The following is a 22,715-nucleotide window of genomic DNA, read 5'->3' as shown; positions in this document are numbered from 1 at the left end:
CGATGAGTTTGTGAGCACAAATTCCCACTTGAACACGAAGATGAATACTCATCGCAAAATGTGACAAGTTTGTGTGTCCACACGGAGAACGTATGTAGGCCTGCACTTGCTCCAAAAAACTGATAGGTCTATAGATGTGCTAAATGTAGCCTCTTCAACGCCAGCAGCATTGCTGTTCCAAGCCGGGGCCTTGCCATCATCAGTACCCAGCATTGCCATTTTCAGATTCCAAGTCGAGAGGAACTTGATACAGTGTACATTCTACGTCGTCTCCATGGGTCTCCAATGAAGTATGCGCATTGAGCGGGATCGGAGTTCAGGATTCAGTCTGGTGGAGCAGTGACCCGTAAAGACAACGATGGATTGATGATCGGAAGTTGAACGCATATATTTATACTTGTATCATGTTTTTCTCACTTGAAGAATCGTGGTGCTCCTTATGCATTGCTTGATTTTAACGAGATATTCTCAGTGCAGACTCGTGTTGGTGTTGGACATAGAAGTTGAAGGAAGTCGAATGAAACACAATGCTGTACTGTCCGAGAGTAATGTAGGTTATACTAGTAGTGCTAGCTGCCCTCGTTGAGCAGTATTTAAATTCGATTGCGCAGCATAACCTCATCATCGTGATCCATTCAAATCTAACATTCAAACTGTGACCTGACAAAGTCACCCAGTACGTTAAAGGTGTGCTGCAGTGTCTATCGGACGTGCTATCTGTGTAACCTTTGGGCCACCATTTCCACTTCATGCGTCACTCTTTCACTACATACGTCACCTTCGGTCAAAAGTTGAAGTATAGGTACTACTCTTTGTGACCACATTCCCATTTTCTCCATGTGAATAACTAAAGTGGGTATCAAAAAAAGTAATCCAACTAAAGAGTTCTACTTTTCCATTATTACATTGTATATTGCCAACTACAAACAGCACAATGACGGTCGTGAGGAAAGGAGAACTCTTCTTCTTTCAAATGGTATACCTAATCGTATTAACAAATGTCATGTATAACTGAGCACATTAAAAGAAAACAATGACAAGTTGCACTTTTACCAAGTTTGAGTGTTATCATGAGAGAATATTGAAATCTTCAAAGCCGGATTGTTGCATAAGGCAACTGCTTCGTCGCAAATGCATCCTTGCATCTCATGGAAGCGACGAGGAGTCACCACGCACGGTCACATACACCTTATTCTTCAAGTAGCCCCAGAAAAAAAAATATGACTCAAGGTGTGTGGTCTGGTGATCTCGGTGGCCATATAGTGTCATGATTGAGGGCAAGAATGTTTTCTCCAAAGAGTTCTGTCAAGCAATTACTGACCGCCACAAGACAATGAGCTGGTGCACCATCCTGAACCCACCAGAGTCTTCTGAATGTTCCGTAAGCCTGTCGCTCAAAGTGTTCCTCAAGTTGCATTACCATGCTTTCATTTAGAACAATGAAGGTATACATGTTACCCTTCACTTTGCTTTAGAAGAAAAGGGTCCGATTACCTGGCAACTCCCAAAAAGGCCAACCCACAAAATTCATTTTTCTCTGTTCGATCGAGACAAGGCCCGGTCGCTGCGGACTATGTGTTGAAAGGGCAAGTGACCATATTGAAGGTTATGGACCATTAACATGTGAATCAAAATACATAAAAGTTAGCCCTAAACACAGACTTGCATTGGTGCAGGCTGGCCTTATTATTTGACTATGTTCATTGACAGATCTCATCCATTTTAGTGAGACATTCAATATTTCTTCATGATAGCAGTCAGACTTGGACAAAAGGCAACTTGTCATTGTTGTCTTTAGTATTATACGATGTGCTCAGTCATGTATGATATCTATCAACACACTTAGGTACCAATAGAAAGAAGAAGAGTTCCCCTTTCCTCACAACTACTGAGTATCATCGGACTCTCTGTAGTAAACAACTATGGAATAGGAGCCCTCTAAAGTTGGGTTACCTTTTTTGGATACGGACTTTGTAACTATCCTCAGGAACTTTCATTATCTGAGAGCGTCCCTGACAGTAGCTCGACATGCAATATGTGTGAAGTCAGCAAGACAACAGCTGGCCAGGAAACTCTTATGTGTGAACTTGTATTTTTTTCAATTTTGCAAACTGCAGATATTTTGAGAAACGGGACCATGTAGCGATAGCGTGCGGTAAATGTTATTGTTACGCAACTTTGTGACTTTCTGGAAAGGCAACAAATAAAGTTCTTTAAAACTCCGTTGCAACTTTTCCAGAGCCTAATTCCTTTAAAGGTTGCGATGATTGTTAAATATCAGTTTGATTTGTTTTTGTTTTTCCTTCAATTCTGTCTATTGTATGATCTGATATATATCTAAAGCATATAAAACTTTCGAAATAGATGCGGTAATATAATTTCGTAAAATTTGCAGTCGATTTCAGGTGGAAATGCTTGAACGCATAATCACTCGGATGTCCTTTAGGATTGTCTGACTGATTGAACTTTGCTTCAGTGTAAGTTATCGTACTTCAGTTCAAAGCATATTTCACTACATACATCGATCATTCACTTCATTGGATTACGTCACTCTTTCACGTCATACGTCACCCTTTAACTTCATACATCACTGTTTTATTTCACATTCACTCGCGGGATATTTTTGCGCTACACCTGGACTAGCTTGTATGTCTCTCAATTCGGATTTTAGTACATGTATTTCTCTCGTGTTTTTTTTTTTTTTAATGCCTCCGCCACGAAGTGTCGCCGGAGGCATTATGTTTTCGGGTTGTCTGTCCGTCTGTCCGTCCTTCCGTCCGTCCGTCCGTCCGTCCTTCCGTCCGTAATCAATTTTGTGGACGGCGTAACTAAAAAACCGTTTGAGGTATCCTAATGAAACTTGGCATGTATATGTATAAGTGGGCGAAGTTGTGCCTATCAACTTTTGGGTGCACATGCTAAAGATCAAAGGTCAAAAGGTCAAGGTCAAATACTCAAAATTTCACTATTTCCCCCATATCTATGCAATGCCTGAAGATATTTTCTCGAAACATAGTGTATACGTGAACTGCGAAATAAGGATTTTTCAGAGAGAGTTTGGGGTCATGAGGTCAAAGGTCAAGTGAAAATATTAAGATTTCACTTTTTTCTCCATATCTCGCAAATGGTTCAAGGTATCTCCATGGAACTTAGTACATATATGCATGTACTGACAGGCAATGATTATGTTGGGAATTTGGGGTCATGGGTTCAAGGTCATGGGCCAAAGGTCAAGGTCAACTCCTCAAAATTTCACTATTTCCCTCATATTTATGCAATGCCAGCAGAATTTTTCTTGAAACAGAATATATATAGGCCTATGTCTTACCCAATAGAGATTCACTTGGAAGTTTCTTGCCAAAAAGGTCAAAGGTCAAGTGAAAGTGCTGAATTTCACTTCTTCCGCCATATCTCGAAAGTGACTCAAGGTATCATCATGAAACTTACTAAATATCTATGCATGTTCAACCCGACAGTGATTCTCTTGTGAATTTTAGGGTCATGGGTCAAAGGTCAAGGGACAAAGGCCAGATTAAAATGCTAAAACTTTGCTATTCAATACTGAAATTACACTTTTCTCCATACTTTGAAAATTACTTAAAGGCATAATTTACCATTTGCAGATGAAACAAAAACCCAGCATTAGTGCTTTAAAACAGTTCTAAAATGTGAGTTAGGGATAGAAACAACCACTGTGCAAATGTGAATCCGTATTATCGATGTTAAGTATTGTTAAATACACACAATGTGAACAATAGTTATGATAAAAATGTTTCCAGACTAAACCGTCTCCCGTTATGGTTTATTAAGAAAAATACCGACATCTCCCTATATTTTACGCTTTACTGCAAAAATTTTATATGGTAGGATGTTTTGTGATACAACAGACCTACACATATGCATCAAACACGTCAACTTTGATATCTTGAAAAAAAATTTAAATCACTGCTCCCAAAGGTAAACTGGACCTTTAATGCATAAAGTTATCAAAGGGTCAAAAGTCAAGTAAAAAATCCGCAAATCCCCAAATACCAGCACTCTTAAACAATATAGCCATTCATCCAATTATACCTAGTTCAAGGAAAATGAAAATTCAACACATTTTGTGACAAACCTGTCATTTTGATAGTTTGCCAATTACGTGAAACTGTCATCACACATTGCCAAGACTTTGTACTATACACGTATCAGGAGAACCATAGAATGCATTTTGGCGGAGGCATACCAGTCGCCATAGCGACATTTCTATGTTTTCTTCTTCTTCTTCGTTTCTATCGGCGATGTTCCAATTAATCAAATCAGTATCTCTGCTCTGCTAGGAGTTGATACTGGTTCGTCAAAGCCTTTGTCTATCCTCAAGATTGTAAAACGGACCTCTTGTACACACAATGTCATTAGGACACAAACATATCGAAGATCTAAAATTTCATCTGCATGTATTTCATTTCACCTAATTTTCAGGGTAACCTTGTGGCTAATCAATGGGGCTGGATATTTCGTGTCATAAGAATATCCCTGTACATGTAATATAATTGCCACATAATCAAATAAACATCATAATCCGTAACATCACCAAAATGTTGGATACATCTAACATCATACGTTCCCCAGAAAACTTATACACGTGTTAGTGTCTTTTAAGTATACAAAAGCCAATAGACACACAAAGGTACACTGTAGCATCGCGCTGACGTGTAAATAATCACAATTTTGACATTTTCATAGAACACCGGAATGAATACTTTGTCGATATAAAAAAGAAACTGTCGAAGTTCATTACCGGTTGAAAACAAAAATCTTGAATTCTTTCATGCGTCTTTCGGGCATTGACGACTTCACGACGAGGAGTGTCGGCATACGAATTAAGCCTTTGTGTGCCACATTTATAACCTGTCCATAGGTTTGTATGTGAACTTTGTGCCCTTTCGACTCACTGGCACAGAAAGGATCAACAGAGCAATGTTTGTGGTCCAACTCCCGATGTGAGTTGAAGAATGCCAGCAACAGGGACACGTAAGTACCAAAGCCGGGAACAGGGTGGGAAAAGGGACAAGGATACCACCTGTTCGTTCATCTTTGATAATCGTTTGTCAAACCACGCGCCAAAATCCTTACCAGAATGCACACTTATTTTCCCAAACAAGCAAGCAAACCTTTTTTCATCACGAGTTAGGCACGCTGATTCGCTTGCTTATCATGACATCACAATTGAATATATTCCAAGCCTTTGAATCATCCTGTAAGTAAAATGTAGTCCGACTAAAGGCCACCACACTCTTATACGACTTTCGATCACACGACTGTCCGACTTTGGATCCGAAATAGGCAAGCGTGTTTTTTCTGACGCTATTCGGATTTATTTCAGATCTTAAGTCGGTCAGTCGTGCGACCAAAAGTCGGATAGGTGCGGTGGCCTTCAGGTAAACTGAAGACGATATATCAATTAGATTTTCTTGATTTCATTTCAGCACAGTTCCGATCGCCATTGTCATCCTGTCTCTACAGAATCTTCAAGATAATTCAAAAGCCCACTTAAGTGTTGATGTCCAATTCGTCCAGATGCAGATCGTGATCATATTAACATCACTTTAGGTCAATCAAGATTAAGCGTATCCTCAGTTTTGTCCAATACCAATGTTTGGAGTGTCAATATTGCCCCGTATACTACCGTAGGAGGCGCTGGCTTGACCTGGATTAGACTGGTTTGCTCGTGGTTCACTTTGTTGACGCTCCTTCCCCTCTTTACTGTGCCGGAATCCGTAGAATAAGTATATTGCCAATCCTATGAATATATCAAGAGAACGCTAATACGGATCATCAGTGCAGTGCTATATCCATTCAAAAGAGATTACGTAATGATGGCTGTCAGGGACTGTAGCATACACACTATTTTTACTACTAGAATGCAGAAAAATAAGAAAAATTGGCCGATTCCTCATATTTTGGCTTTTGTTTTATTCTTAACATTTACATGAGAACTTTTGATGACGTATTAACTATGTCAGTACATAATCACTTTGGTTCACGTGACATAACGTTGCTGGGGTGAAAAAACCTTGTATGAAAAATTTTGGTGAAAATCACCTTTTTTTAGATCAAATGTTTACATAATCGGTTAAGTGAGGCCCTGTCCAAATCCTAGCTGTCTTACCCCAAATGTGAAGCCACCATAGCATCTCAAACGAAAGGCGATCCCATTTGTTATAGTGCTTTGGCTGCCATGTTTCTCTCCTGTCCTGAACATTTGAATTTTTTTAATATATATACACGGTTTTGTCGCCCCAAATAAGTTGGTTTGTCAAGTTTCCATGTTGGTCCTAACAGATTTATTTGATGAATTTGATTTTGGAACACCCCAAACTTTTTTTTTAATTGCATTTCTTGGCACTCTTTTTACGCAAGGGTAGAATCGAGGGCTGTCCTGGGTAAAACACCTTGTCCTGCAAACAATATTCGAACTCAGGACCTCCGCGTAGAACTAAGGGCCTTTACAGAGTGCTCTCTTCCACCCCCCCCCCCCCCCCACACACACATACAACCTCACCCCTCCACCCCGAAAATAGATACATACATATATACATAGATAATTAATAGATGAACAAATAAATAGATAAAGGAAATGCGAAAGAAAGAAATACGGAAATCAAAAATACACAAATGCATTCAAATAGATCGATATTCTTTCGATTAAGTTTAGCTACTATTAAAACTTACCAATCACAACCCAGATGAGGAACCGGCACCAGGTAATAGCCCTGAGGTGAAGAACCATTACCAAATTACAGAGGATGCTCAGCCAAGGAACAAAGGGCACCCAGGGAACCTGTAACAGCAAACATGGCGCATTCTCTGAAACTTCCAATGCAGTGGCGGATCCAGGGGGAGCTCACCTGGCGCCCCCCCCCCCTTATTTTTTGTTAAAGCAAAATAAATAAAAAGAAAAAAATTGGGGGAGGGATGCGTGCGCCCCCTTTAATTTTGTAAAGGCGCCCCCTCTTTACGGAATTCCTGGAGCCGCCCCTGTAATGGCGTGTGAAAGCGACTCTCGGATTGAGGTGCAGCGTGTAATGACATCAATAATGATGATTATAAATAGACGCGTCACTTTCTTTCGTCTCTAGTTTTCATTGCAAGCGATTGACAACAGTAATTATCCCTCATCGACGTAAATATAGACACCGATTATTCAGTAAACGTGTTAGAGCTGTAGCCATGATAACAAAATCATGTGCATAGGTACCTACGTACTCTGGTGGGATTTTGAACCCACCATACAAGTCCTGATTGCTGGAAAGGCGTCATATCCACTACGCAGTACCCGCTGCTGTAAGGGATTAGAACCATTACTGGCTACCGGGTAGAATCTGCGTATAGAAGCCTCGCGGATATGATGCCCGTCTAGCAATCAGTAGGTTGTGGATTCGAAATCCTTCCCAGGATGTATCCACATTATTTTTTTCTTATCATGGCGATGTACGTTGAATGGAAAAACGAAATGGTTGTAAATGACATAACATAAAGCTGACTCCGTTTTGTGGCTCACCGACAAAGAAAAATCACTTTGGGTAACGGCGAGAATTTGCTCATCATCTAAAAATGAAAGGAGGTCATTTCCGCACAAATAGGAGATAACATAATTATATTAGCATTCGTATTATGAAGCATTGCACTCAGGGCTTGGAATATTATGATAGTCCTATTGGAGAAAAAGAAAAAGAAAATGGTTCTAAAATATTCAGTTTACTTTATATATGCATACGTATATACGTTGTATAGAAAAGATGACGAAGTAGGGTAGTAATGCATTTCAGTCCAACAGTGCTATTTATTCAGACCAAATTTTCGACGCATACATACGTCTTCCTCAGGGTCGACATGAACAATTGGACTGAAATGCATTACTGTCCTACTTCGTCATCTTTTCTGTACTGGTACCAACACGCGGACTACAAATATCATTATATATGTATAGATATACATATATACAATGTATATATATATATATATATATATATATATATATATATATACACACTCAACCAAAAAAGTAAGTTCCCCCTAGCATTTTTGGATATATCTCAAAAAGTATTTTACCGATTTGCATAATTCAAACGTGAATGGATAGGGAATTTTATTACTCATAACATAAATGGCATATCATTGCCACCAGATATCACTATTGGTGTGAAAAAAAATGCATTTTATGTCAAAATGCATGGAAAAAAAGTTGCACTTTAGTGATTTGCATTGACTTTTATACAAACAATCAAACAATTGGTCGGCCACTTCTTGGCAGATCTTTGACCTCTCCAGTTTCCTGAAACTTTGCTCTAAGTTTCCCTATAGCATTGGGCGAAACCCCTAGTCTCCTGGCCACCTCCTTAGCCGGAACCCCAGCTTCAAGGAAAGCTGTAGCTCTCCCTCTTTCAAAGATTTGCAGACGCAGCATGATGCAAAATGGCCATAAGCACATTAATGTGATCAACACAAATTGGAATTAAAAAGCACATGGCTTCGACCAACATTTTCATATTGAAAAGGCCTATTGTTTAAAAAGTATGCATAACATCTGTTTAATAGGGAAGCACATTGTACCTGAAGAAATTCCTGAGAATTACATCACAATTTAAAAAGGTCATTTGCTAATTTGCATAGGAAATGTACACAATATGCTTCAACCTTAAGTGCAACTTTTTCCCATGCATTTTGACATAAAATACATTTTTTTTCACACCAATAATGATATAGGTGGCAATGATATGCCATTCATGTTATGAGTAATAAAATTCCCTATCCAAACCCGTTTGAATTACGAAAATCGGTAAAATACTTTTTGAGATATATCCAAAAATGCTAGGGGGAACTTACTTTTTTGGTTGAGTGTATATGTGTGTGTGTCTGTGTGTGTCTGTGTGTATGTCTACGTAGTGTCCTCACCCTGTAATAATCTCCAGAGACTTGGTTTTGCTCATGTAGCGGAATCACAAGAAGGCTGACTAGACCGCCCACTAGGAAAAAGACGAGAAGAAGAATTGCCCACCAGTCAGCACCCAGAAGATCTTGGAATCCATACTTGAGGACCAGGATGACGCCAGAAATGAGGACCACTGACAGTCCAAGACAGGTGTTAACGACAACACCGGGTCGAAACCTGGCCAATTGTCTCAGGAGGGGCACCTCTCTAAACTTCTCTTTTAGCGTCCCTGGTAGAGCGGATGAAGCGTTCGCCAGAAGTCTCTCGTTGTAACATGATTCTCTACCCTCGCCGACTGAAGATAGAAGCCGCGTCACGTCTCTTTGCTCGTCCGAAACCTGCTGCATCTCCATCGCTGCATCCTCTGGCGACGGATCATGGCGGTAGCGCATAATGATGATTGCACAGGCGACAAAAATATATCCGAGTAAGAAGCCAATCGACAAAAATTCAACCAACTCCGGTAGGGAGAAGAATACAGCCAAGGGAGATACAAGTACCAACGAGCAGAGAGCCGCAAACACCGGCACTCGAGTGGTTTCATTGACTCGTCCCAAACAACTAAACAAGAGTCCGTCTATGGCCATGGCATAGAACGACCTCTGGAGGCAATAAAGGCACATGAAATTGCTTGTAACCATCGAACACAGAGCTCCTATACTAACAACCCATCTCGCCCATCCCACACCATTCGCGACGAACGCCCCAGCAAAGGCGGAAGACTCGTCCAGTGTCGTGTAAGGAACCATGAGAGTCAGTAGGGCGGAACAAAGCATGTACACGGTGATAGTGATTAGGATGGAGATGAACATGGCTCTCGGTATACTCTTACGAGGGTTGACTGCTTCCTCGTTGGCATAGGCAATTGCATCGAATCCACAATAAGAGAAGAAGAGTGTTGCCGCACCTGAGAATACGCTTCCAGGACCATAAGGCACAAAGCCGCCATAATCTTGCCAATTCCTAATGTCCGCCTTCTGCAGTCCGAGAATGATGATGATCAGTATGACCACTGCGTTTATACCCACAAGAACTCCGTTGACTGCGGCGGAAACGTTTATCCCTAATACGACGGCGACAGTGATCGATGCAAGGAAAATGACAGAAAATATGTTAGGATACGGAGCAAAGAAGGGCACAGTCCATAAGTTACTCCTCATTACTGAAATTATCATGAAATTTGACAAAGCACCACCACAGAGGAAATCCAAGTAGCCTATAAATGCAACGGCAATAGCGGCTGCTGAGATGGCGTATTCGAGTATCACGTTCCAGCCGATAAGAAACGCCCATATCTCTCCCATCGATATGTACGTGAATGTATAAGAGGATCCAGTTCTTGGGATGCGGCAAGCAAATTCGGCAAAGCAAATTGCCGAGAGCAAAGAGGCTATTCCACTCAAGGCGTACGAAACAACAGTTGCAGGTCCCGTAGTTTCTTTGGCTTCCACTCCAGTGAGAACATACAAACCGTTGCCAACCATGATACCGAGACCCATCAGGACAAGGTGGACCGTTGTGAGCTTGCGCTGCAGAGGGGTGTCACAAGGATCTTCGGCCGCTCCCAGAGTCTTCCTCCGAGTCATATGAGCTAGGTGTCCCCAGCAGCTGTGGATTAGCGCCATTGAGTTCGCAAGCGGTATGTCAAGAGTGAAATCCAGAATGTGTCAATTAGCGTTGATGTTTATCTTCGATGTTAGATCTGTGAATGAAATAGCGAGAGGGGGAAATGATAGGACTGGTAAAATCGCAGTTTAGGACTTTGCTTTGTCATCGATTTAAATTCAGGTTCTGAAAACCACACCCGTCTAAGTGACCCACGTGATCACTTTTGACGCAAAATCACAGTGCACATCCACAGAGGCTCATGATATTTTGAAAGCTGTGAATGGACAGAATATCTAAATGAGGCACTGTTTTAAAGCAGTCTCCTACTCCATCTCATTAATCATTATTCTCATAGATCGCATTGATTATTCATTCATCACTAGCGGACGATGAGTATTGTCCACGGTTCCATGACATTTGCTCCTGCGACAATTGCTCCCATGAAATATCTGCACGCTAAGTTAAACATAAATTCCACCACAAACATAAACCTAACTCTAACCCTAATCCTCACATTAAACTAAACCTAAAACCCTATCACAATCCTAACCCCGAGTCCTAATAATACCGGCGCAAATGTCGCAGGAGCAAATGTTTTATCACCGGTGTAAACATACCCACTGCGTCACTAAGCAGTATTGTTCTGATAATGAAATCGTAGGCCGCCTTTTTTTTTTTTTTTTTTTTTTTTGTCGACGCAAAAGTGACGATACCCACGAATATCAGCCCATGTATCAATCAATAAAGAAAGAAAATGGATATTAAAGCACAATGCAAATGGCTAAAATATGGTATCTGTTACCTCATGACCATTGTATAGGTCTTCACTCCTTATTATTCGTTACGCTGGAGGTGGATTAAAGGGAGTGGGTAGGAGGGTAATGAGGGGGTACTGTCCGACTTCCTCCAGTATGAGGGAGCTTTTGCATTTTTAGAATTGACACTCAACTCAACAATCTGGAGCACACTCTTGATGGAATATTTGGACGATTTTCAATCAAAAGTTTTGAACCTTGTGAACAGGTACAAAATCTTTTGAATATGCTGACAAAATAAAAAGATACATGTAAGATCACTTTCTTTAAAGATCGAAAAACCAAGAAAAATTGTAGAGGGGGCATGTCCCCCTCCACCGTCCCCCCCCCCCCCACACACACACTTGATTGTTCTTTTTTTTCTTTTGAATAAATGCTTCTTGACATACCAGGTTACTTTCAATTTAAGTATGACGACTTCTGTCGTGTCTATGTTCGAAACAAACACAGTCAAATTATACGTAGCACACACATTCAGACACAACTCACAAACATAGGGGACGCGGAACGGTTTTTTGTTTTGTTTTGTTTGTCTGTTTGTCTGTTTGTATGTTTATGTGTGTGTTTGTTTATGTTGTTTGTGTTGGGGGTGCTTATGTTTTGGTGCGATCTTTGAATTATTATTTTTTTTTATTTTCCTTTTAAAGAGCCAAAGGTGAGCATATACGGTGTGTGTGTGTGTGGGGGGGGTGATGCTGTGAAAAGACGAAGGCAAAATAATTATCATACCCTCGCCATGCTCGCGCAGGGGGAAAAAAAAAGAGCCAGCTGACTGATATACCTGAATACACGATGTATATATATCACCAATTGGAAATATTATGAAGATGAAGGCGTTAATGCAAAAGATGAAGAAGATGTTAATGAGAAGAGGGGATTTTTCTGAACGTTAAGATATATCATGTAAGATTCTTTATGAATACTATGATCATTATCTTTTTGTAACAATGAAAAATGAAATAGATAAAGAGAAAAAATAAAAGGGGCGCCAATGATGAAACCCGGAACTTGCCTTCTCTATTCGAAAGGCCGGAAAGAAAAAATACCTTAGCGATGTTATGTCTTTATATAACATGTCGAGTAAATAATGTGTGCCTTTTTTTATATAAAAAGAACAAAATTTGACAGAGCTGCAAGATGAGATTTTGCCATCAGTTTCTTCTGGGCAGACTGCAGTAAGCTCCGCAAGAATCCCGAAGGCAGAGAGTTAAATTTCTTTGTTTGTATTTACAGTGTATGAAGGTCATGCATGTATGGGATCAGGCCCTCAACCTTAATTGATTGGAAGTACAGAATCAGTCCTATACGTTGTCATATCGCTGTATATGGTTCATTTGCTAATTAATTGTAATGCATTGCATGTGTACATTGTATTCGATTTGTCTCGTGCATTATACCTGATAATGTACTTAATTTACATCTTATTTACATTATTATTGTGGTTAATAAAAGTAAATTCAATATAGCTCAATTCAGTTCAATTTAAACCGTATACCCGACGTTGACGCAAATGAATGTTTCGCCAATTCGTGCATTGTATATATTACACTAGGTGTTTCAAAAAACATTTCTCACTTTTGATCATTAACAGTGCAAGAACTATTCATTTGATAAAACTGTCATTGATATGAGTAATAGCTGAATAGTGTACAATTTTGTTGGAGGTAATTTGGATGTGAAAGCATGAATCAGTTTCATGAAATCTAAGATTGATTTTGAAGTAAGGTTTCACGATTTTGGTCAAAGTTTTAACCCTCTGTACGAAAATGAACTTTGCACAGGAACCAATGATGTGTATGTGAGTGTGTGCTGACAATGACCCTGAACAATGAACATGCCTGAACCACCTGTTGACTACGCGTCAGTCTCGCGCTCCCAGGCACATGAATGCTTAATCAATAATTCATGTGGATTGCCCTGGGCACTGCTAGTTTGAATTCATGCACGGTAAAGGATTAAATGCATGCACATGGAAAAAGTAAGCACATGCTTCCATGTGCTCGCAAACACATTTCATTCCAGCTGGCAATCATTTTCAAATTTTTGCTTCACTAGATATCACTAAAATAATCAGAAGTGGAGAGAGCACTGTCGCCACTCAACGACAGTATCGGCGGCGAGCGTTTGACTTTACACAGATACTGCCATAGGCTGAATAAAGACTAGTTGTGATAGTGGAATTTCTCATGAATAAATAATGAAGCATTCAAACCCTGGCCATTGTTCAGGACCATTGTCAGGGTGTTAATCACACACTCCCATACACACCCATTGACCCCTGTGCAAAGTGAAAGTTTTGTACAGAGGGTTGAAAATAGAGCAAAATCTGAAACGTAACTGTGAAATTAATCATGGATTTCATGAAACTGATTTTTGCTTCCATATTAAACCACCTTCAACAAAATTGTACACTATTCAGCTATCACTCATATCAATGACAGTGTTATCTGATATATAGTTTATGAATTATTAAGAATCAAAAGTGGGAAATGTTTTTTGAAACACCTAGTATAATAAACTGTGTTCAATGATATGTTCATCCCAACTGGATGAAAGACAAGTTAACACATGTACCGCTTTGTATCATGTATTTTTAATGGAAATGAAAAATAAACTATTGAATATTGAGTCACGCTTGTTCACAATGTCAGCAAATACTTTCATTACTCATGTAGGTCTAATTATACGTCACGCCTTGATCATGCAATGGCACATCAAAGTTTTCAAAGCAAATAATAAGCAGAAATCAATACTAAAGGCCGTGTCACACCATAACGCGGGCTTGTGGCGAGGAGGTAGTTTCCAGCACGTAGAAGATTTTCAGCGGGCGAACAAGAATGTTTGCAATTTTCATTCATGCCTTGTCATACCGTACGGGGGAACTTCTGCGGCTTGACTTGCGGGGAAGCAAATTTACTCCAAGTAGCTCTCCGCAGTTGGTCCACACCTGACAGTATCTAGCGCGTAGTTGCCCGGAGGTGCTCACGCAAGTCCGATTTAACCGCAGCCAAGTTTTGAGCATGACCAAAAACTTTTTCCGGGTGAGTCGCGGGAATGCCCGTAGAGGTCCACGCAGAACGCCAGTAGGAGACCCTTAGCGGCAGTACTTCCCAGGCAATTCCCACGCAGGTAAGAGTCCCGTATGCAGCCAAGATAATGGAATTCTGTGAGATTTCAGCCATTCCATTAGAGGAATTCCTTCACTAAGTTGTCAGCCCCCACGCGACTGGTACAAAGGTCACACAGTATACTCGCAAGTATAACGCGTCCAGCAAGTAAGACACATGCGCTGACTCGCACAAATCCTTTTCCGCCCTCAGGAATGTCCGGTATGCTAGAAAATCCCTACACGTAACAAGCCCGAGTAGCTTGCCCGGGAAAGGTGTGACAGGGCCTAAACACGGTTGCGGGTAAAAAAATATGCGTGCGCACCTCCGGGCGACTACTTTCGAGATACATGCTAGGTACTGTCATGTGCGGATATCTACGGGGACCTCCGGGTAGTCAAAATTGTTCTTTGCAAGTCGCACGCAAGGCTGGTGTGACACGGCCTTTACGGCCAATGCAGGCCAGTAGTACTTAAACACCCATGCAGTGAAATTCCAAATCATTTTCATGTTGATTGAGCAGTGAACATTTAAAAAGAAAGAATGGTCCTTCATCGAAATCGGATCTTACGACGGAAGATATGGAATTCGAAGTCTCGATCATCTCGGCATTTGTCACAAGCTGTTAATGATGTCCGGAAAACAGGGAGTACTCATAGATTAATACTCTCTTAGTCCTGATATAGGCCTAGAGTTACCGTCATAACCCATTGCTTTCGGCGTATGAACGTTTGCTGCAGATTTCTTTCACTGCGCAATACCTATTCCTGTGGAGGCCCAGTGATTTCAACAGAGTGTTTGCCAGACACTGGCTCAATAGAATTGGGACACGCAACAACAGGCACTGTTCAAACTTATTTGTGGCTAAGAAAGACCCACTTGTGTATGGAAGTCCATACCACGAGGCCATCCTTCAGTTTTCAAATCGCTAACCCATGGCCGGCTCGAGGTTTAAGCCAGCCATTATACACGCCGATTTTTTTTTTAAATCCTCTATAGGCGGAGTGTCCTTTAAACTTTGATATCTTTGTTACGACGCTGTGCTTTACTTTGCTGGTTTCCTATTTTGTTTAAATTGTAAGGATACTAATTTTGTCGTGCTTTCAAAGTTATTGGTCTTGTTGTTAAGCATATTATTACTCTATTCAGTTTTGTATTCTTCGTTGAAGTTTACAGTTAATTGTCGTTCGATCATAGAGTGTATTACTGAATGCCAACAGGGTAAGTATAGATACATTGCAGTAATTCGCTGCCGTGAGACATTTGCATGCTGCAGGTGATTACATTATTTCCATGTAACCACCCATCATTGTAATTTTGCCACACACCGTGACACCTAATAACCTATAATCATTAGTAGCAGTCAGGTCTTCTATCTGAAGAATATTATTTCTTATTATTTGCAAAGACCAAGCTTACAATAGTATGCCATCATGACTTTCTAGGCCTAACTACTCAAGTATACGCTTTGTGATATTATAATATAAGATTGATATTGGCTTAGTGAAAAGAAAGTTACGATTCACCAATGTTATACTCATCCTGATCAATTCCAGCGCTATTGTATAATACACTGTACGTTATACATTCTATAAACATCATAAGTCTTAGAGATTGTCAGATTGACCCCCCCCCCCCCAAAAAAAAAAAAAATGATCACGTGGGCACGATTGACCAATCTCTGACATCAGACTACGATCTCACCCTCTTACACTAATGTTCGACACATATCGCAGTCACGCGCACACTTTATTCATCCTGGTGATGTTTGTAATAATTATTATTCCGAAGGTTCGTTAATCCGAAAGTGATACCGTGGTTAGTTAATGCAGACGGTTCGTTGTAAAGACATACAGTCATTCCGTATACATATACATGTTCGTTTATCCGAAAGTGAAATGGGGTTCGTTAATCCGAACTAGGAGTATTGATGATTTATCAATTCAACAGAAACAACATTCCAAATTTCTTGGTGTAGTTATTGATGAAAATTTAAGCTGGAATGCTCTATATACGTTATATTTTAAGTTCAATATCAAGAGGTATCGGAATTATCTCTAAACTGAAGCTTATTTTACCTTTAAGCACTATCTTGTTGTTATACCATGGTATTACCATATATATTTTTATTGTAATATTGTTTGGGCTAATTGCGGTGAAAGCAAAGTTAATCCTATATTATTATTACGAAAAAGAGCATTTGTACAGGATCACCTTATTTTGCCATTACGGATCCGTTGTTTTATAAATTGAAAATACTAAAAGTGGCTGTTCTTAATGCTCTTCAAGTCGCAGTATTTATGTTTTAGTGTTTTAATAATCAACTTCCTTCATCTTTTGATATTTTTTTTGCATTTAATAACAGTATTCATTCATATCCAACTCGTAATGCCAGAAATTTTCATCTTACAAATCCAAAATTGTTAGTAGCACATAAATCTATACGACATCATGGGCCTGACTTGTGGAATAGTCTTCCTAATAACACATTATCTTCTAGTCAATTTTCAGTCAAGGCAAATATGAAACAACATTTATCGTTGTATAATGCAGGGTGATCGTTGATTCTTTTTGTTACTCCATGACAATTAACCAAGTTTGACAGTCTCCTATTTTTTTCCATTGGATTGTTTTTTATTTTTTGACGCGTTATATCACATTGATTTGAAATGTATTCATAAATTAGTCCTGGATTGATATCAGCAACCTTTTGAAGGGTCTTATGTCTAATAAAACGGTGTGCGGACACAGTTATGATTGCTACGATATATTTTATTCTTTCCACCACAATGTTATATTACATGATTCGTGTCCATACATAATACGCACACATAAGATAAAGTATATCATTTTTCTATATGCAAATCTATCTACACAGATTTTTGTTTCATTCAAATACCATTAACAATGATAAAACAACAAATCTGCACACATGCACTTGCACCATAACTCACCATTGCACTGATTCATTTTGTAGTTACCCCATTTGGTTACACAATTTGATATGTATCAAATTATTTGTAAAGAAATATAAGCCATATGCTTTTCCTGAGGCCGCCATCAAACTCAAGCTTCAGCTTAAGATGCCGATTTCCTGCATTTTGTATGTATTAATTCGATTGAATAATCAATGATTTTCCATTTTTTTTTTGTGTGTATATGATTATAATTCACCTATACAATATTTCATTATTGGTATATTATGAATGTATTTCTATTCATCTTGTGTTGCATGTAATATGTTATATCAGTACTGGAAAATTGTTTGTCTGTATGTTGTATATACTTTGTGAAAATTGCAGAAATAAATCAAATCAAATCAAATTTGATTTGATTTTTTCACAAAGTGTATACAATATAACAATTAAAGACCTGATATAAGAACAACCCAAGTCCAATTTTTGGCCAAATTCAGTTTGACATGGGAAATTGTAGCTTATGCATGGTCTCATCTTGCGTATGAAAATGATAAACCCTAATTACCCCCGGAAGTGCCTAAAATGAATGAGTGAAATCTTGTATGAATGTAAGAATGATTTTTTAGTTTCAGTTTCAGTTTCAGTAAGTTTTATTTCTCCACTTGTACATAACAGAACATAAGTATAACTATATCAAACACATTTTTCACAAGTCATGAAAATATAAACAAGATTTAACATTACAACTATGATATCGTGTGAAATAATACATGAATTTCATTATACAAATCTTTAAGTGTACAGGTGGGGGAGACCGTTATCAATAAGCAAATGGCTTGAATGGGACAACGGCCTCTGAACATAGATGCTTGTAGCATTTTTTTTTTTACTAAAGGAACGGAATACACACACATTAGAACAAATAACGTAAATCTTAAAGTATTTCAAATGTCATTTGACCAATAAGGACAACACAAGGTGGAATGTGTAAAGACGAAAAAAAAAAAACGAGAATAAGGGACCCGAATAGGAAGAGTAGAGGGAAGAGAAAGCGATGAGATACAGTGTTCAGGAGTTGGGAGCTAACAAAAGCGCAATTTCTAATTCGAGTGGTAAATTGCGAGAAGAACATTTTCATAGGATGATTTAAAACGTTGTAAATAAGAACTGCGTTTAAGGTCATCATTTAATGAGTTCCATACATCTGGACCATGGGATTTTGAGCTATAATGAGTTTATTTTCCAAAATTAATGATATTCTGTTGCATGACGGATATAGGATATGAATAAGATTTAAAATATACATATCTTTAAACAATTCAGGGAGCTGATTGTAAGTATATTTATACATAAACAACTGTTTGTCATGTATGTATAGCAGAAATTCTAAGAGTCTTTAAATCATAAACAAAGTTTCAGTGTGTGCTAAGTAGTGTGAACCGGTAATAAGTCTTTCAGCACGTTTTTGTAATAACAATATCGACTTTATTTTGTTAACACCACAATTTCCCCACACAATATTACAGTAGGTGATATGGGGTAATAGTAGAGCAGATAAGCCGAAAAATTGTGCAAAATTTGACTAAAGCATGAAACTTTCACCAGTGTTAGTACATGTTATAAAATTTATTTTAAGATCGGGAGGTAAGTCTGAATTGACTTCTGATGACCTCCAAAGGTCAATGACCTCAAAATTTGATAAAAATCGATATTTTGCGTCATTGATGAATGTTAAAATGGTAGGTCCTAATGATGTACTAAAAACTCATTTTTTTTTGTTACAGTGGAATTGTCTTTATGTTTCATAGAACCCTGACAGGTTTCTACCCTTGTCCTCTGATGACCTCCAGAGGTCAATGACCTCAAAATATCAGAATATTGACATTTTGTCATTGATTAATGATAGACACGGCAATGATGTACTAAAACCATGTTTGTTTGTTTGTTTTTTGCAGTGGAATTGCCTCAATGTTCCACCGATCCTTGACAGGTTTCTACCTTTGACCTCTACGACCTCCAGAGGTCAATGACCTCAAATTATCAGAATTTTGATATTTGGTGCAATTGGTTGATGATAAACATAATAACGATGTCTTAAAAATTTTGTGTTACAACTGAATCGCTTTCCTATTCCTCAGTTCAAGGGAAATTATTTACATGTCTAGCTGCCTTTGACCTCCGAGGACTGTGACAGGTCAATGACCTCAAAATATCAGAATATTGATATTTGACGTATATTCAATGGTTAACTGTATACCTGGTGTGCAATCACGCATTATGTACTAGTATTAGCATTTACGCTACAATAGAAGTGTCTCCTCATTCCACAGAACATTGGTCATTACCCTGTGTATATCCAACGTTGACATCTAAGGACAATGTGAGGTCAGACTTTTAGAATATCAAAATTTGTGTAGGATTACAAGTATTTGTGTTTGGCTTCTTTGGTTTAATCCTAAAAGTTTAATCATTTACAAATCACGCCTTGACGTTATAATCAAAGCATGTATGCATATTCCACAGAGTACTGGTTCATAGTAAAATGTTTCAGGAATGTGAGCGGTCAATTACTTCAGAAATGAAGCTTACGTGTCTTCACTGATGGCAGTGACCTCAAATACCGTATGTCCTCCCCCCCCCCCCCCCAAAAAAAAAAGTACAACGGGACCCTCCGCAATGATATCTTTAAAAATATCAAATCAATCTAAATACAAATTCAGAGTATGAAACTGTACCTCATTGCCCACATCTTACAGGAAACCCCATTCGATTTGCTTCAGTGGTCAAAGAGAAATAAGGAATTTTATAGAAGATGTCAAGAATTTCTTCCCTCCAAGTTCTGTCTATTGTATTCACACACAGGATCATCGAAGTACTAAACTTGGAAGAATCAAACTCATGACATGCTTTAAAACAATCCACATTTTTCTCTGTGACCTCTTAACCAAATCGAATGGGGTTTACTGCAAAATAGAGCTAAAATTTTATATTTTAAGACCCTGGAGTAGCATTTAGACAATTTAATCATATTGTGTGTTATCAATGCGAAAATCTAATTGTATTTCTTTTCTTTTCTTTTTTTTTTTTGGGGGGGGGGGGAGGGGGGGACATACTGCATAATATTTATGTTTGGGTTAGTTATGCAGCCTAGCTTGCATGAAATTATGTGCAACATTGCACAGGACAAAATTTGTACGCTTAAACATGGAAAGTGGGGAGAGGAGTACCATATTTTGGGTTGATGCTTAATAGTATGTGAACAGGCATATGGCAAAGTCCCTTGAACTGGATGAAAGGGTGAAAGATACTAACCAGAAAACAACAGGCCCACCTCATCAGGTGTACGTCACAAGTCAAACAACTCAAGAGTCGTACAGCCCATGAGTTACGCAGCTCACCAGTCATACATCCTGTGACCTAAACACTAGATGAACAAGGTCCATGAGCTCTACATCAAATATAATAGGCCTACAAGCTGTGCGGTCCGCGAGCTCGACACGCGAGGAAAACTTGCCACACGGTACGAGATTAATATAATGTATTTCAAATAGCTTAATGTATTCAGTGTATAGGTCTTGTGGACCTCCCCCCCCCCCCCCCCCCCCCGGCATGTGTCGGACTCTTATGGACCTGGTTTGCCTAAACTATAGTGTCAAGCTCATGGGCAATGCTACCTAGTTTCGAGCTCGTGGGCATGGTTCCGATGAATGACTCATGGTCCTGAAGCATACAGTGACGTCATGGACCATCTGGAAAACGACATACTGTGAGGCCTAACATGCACTCCACATGAAGTAATCCTGTGTCTTGCTATTGTCATCCACTTAAGTTTAGGTCATTAAGTCAGGCAACTTGGGGCATTTTTTTTTAATGACATCTTTAGGTACCTCACTTCCAAATAGGAGTGGAACTACTATTTGCTCTTATTGTCTCCTTTATACTCGATACTCCTTAACAATTGGGCCTGGCCAAGAGTTGTGTCCCCCATATGCCCAAATATTGCTTGTTTCCAATATGGCCGCCATCCGGTTTGCATCCAGTGTGTGAATCAGGGTAGTAAGGCAGCGGGTAATATCATCCGGTTAAAAACTCTCTACCAGCAAGTGATGATTCCGTGTAACCTCCTGCTGAAATAGATGTATACCCTCGATCTCTTTCAAGACAGGGCAGCATGTGCGTCTTCAGAGAAGCACGCGATTGAGCTTGTACATTGCACGGATCGGCACACAGATCTCCACCACGACTAATCTGGACATCCTGAGGTCAGACCAGCGTTTTTCCACGTGCACAGCCACTGTATGCGATCATCAGAGTCTTCCATTGGCAATATCTAAACAATTTGGGTGAAGGCAAGCTTGTCTCTATGGGTGCGTTTATCAACTCCTTTTCTCGACAGAAACAGGTTATCCAAACAGCTCTCAAGGAATTTTACGAGTTGATAAACGCAAAGCTGTTTGAAAGCCCTTTAGGAAAGCCTTTACGAAAGGGTGCGTTTATCAACTCTCCTTTCTCGGCAGAAACAGGTTATCCAAACAGCTTTCAAGGAATTTTTACGAGTTGATAAACGCAAAGCTGTTTGAAAGCCCTTTAGGAAAGCCTTTTCGAAAGCCCCAAATTTCAGAAACCTGTTTGTAAAAGCCTTTTGGAAGTTGATAAACGCAAAGCTGTTTTGAAACGGCTTTGTAGTCTTGTACTTCACTACCTATACTTCTCCTCGGGTCGAATAGCGCAATGCAGCTGGCATGTGCAGTGACAGGCCAGTTAAAAAATCGTGTTCGCGAAGAGAGTTGATAAACGCAACTATTTTGAAAGCCGTTTCTAAAGGGCTTTGGAAAGAGCTATCGAAAGCCGTATAACAGGGGAAAGTTAATATTCGACCCGAGGAGAAGTACAAGTACTGAAGTTTACAGGATTTAGAGTAAAGACCCTATCACTGTTTATTTTATAGCAATCCTAGAAACCTACATCTCTTTTTATTTTTATTTAGGCCTAGTTTGTTTTTTGTTTTTTTCAGGAGACTGTCTGAGCAGAACTGTTTGGTCCTCAAAAACTTGTGATGTCGCTGGTTCTAAACTAACTAGTTTTCTACATTTTATCATTGTCATTTTCTAACTAAGTTAGATTCTAACGTTAGTCTATTATCTACTGCAGTGTTAAGACTATAAAGAGCACTCCAAATCCAAGCTCCAGACCATGCATGCAATACTATAGTCATAGATTCCTAGATCTAAACAAAATGTATAGATTCACCAGCCTAACGAAACGTACCACTCTTGCACTCGTATGGAGTTCT

General features: G+C 39.3%; 1 protein-coding gene across 1 annotated transcript; it reads right to left on the bottom strand.

Moving 5' to 3' along the window:
- Nucleotides 1-5,615: 5,615 nt before the first annotated feature.
- LOC139712108 (cationic amino acid transporter 4-like) lies at nucleotides 5,616-10,599 on the bottom strand. The gene is made up of 3 exons (XM_071623944.1): nucleotides 8,938-10,599; nucleotides 6,715-6,823; nucleotides 5,616-5,782 (listed from the first exon to the last, which is right to left on the bottom strand). The coding sequence occupies exons 1-3, from the start codon at nucleotides 10,597-10,599 to the stop codon at nucleotides 5,616-5,618; spliced, it is 1,938 nt and encodes a 645-aa protein (XP_071480045.1).
- Nucleotides 10,600-22,715: the final 12,116 nt, after the last annotated feature.

Source organism: Diadema antillarum, unplaced genomic scaffold (assembly GCF_040938485.1).
Source record: "Diadema antillarum isolate AM-2024a unplaced genomic scaffold, OU_Dant_1.0 seq00001760_RagTag, whole genome shotgun sequence".
Lineage (NCBI taxonomy): Eukaryota > Metazoa > Echinodermata > Echinoidea > Diadematoida > Diadematidae > Diadema > Diadema antillarum.
The sequence above is the reverse complement of the archived record's forward strand: the minus strand, read 5'-3'. Positions and strand labels throughout refer to the sequence as shown.

What these genes read in the sequence shown, in the direction of transcription:
- LOC139712108 (XM_071623944.1), bottom strand. Translation starts at nt 10,599, where the DNA reads ATGGCGCTAATCCACAGCTGCTGGGGACACCTAGCTCATATGACTCGG. An exon ending in TCTCTGGAGATTATTACAGG is followed by an intron (nt 6,824 to 8,937) that starts GTGAGGACACTA and finishes TTGCTGTTACAG; the next exon opens with GTTCCCTGGGTGCCCTTTGT. An exon ending in CCTCATCTGGGTTGTGATTG is followed by an intron (nt 5,783 to 6,714) that starts GTAAGTTTTAAT and finishes ATATATTCATAG; the next exon opens with GATTGGCAATATACTTATTC.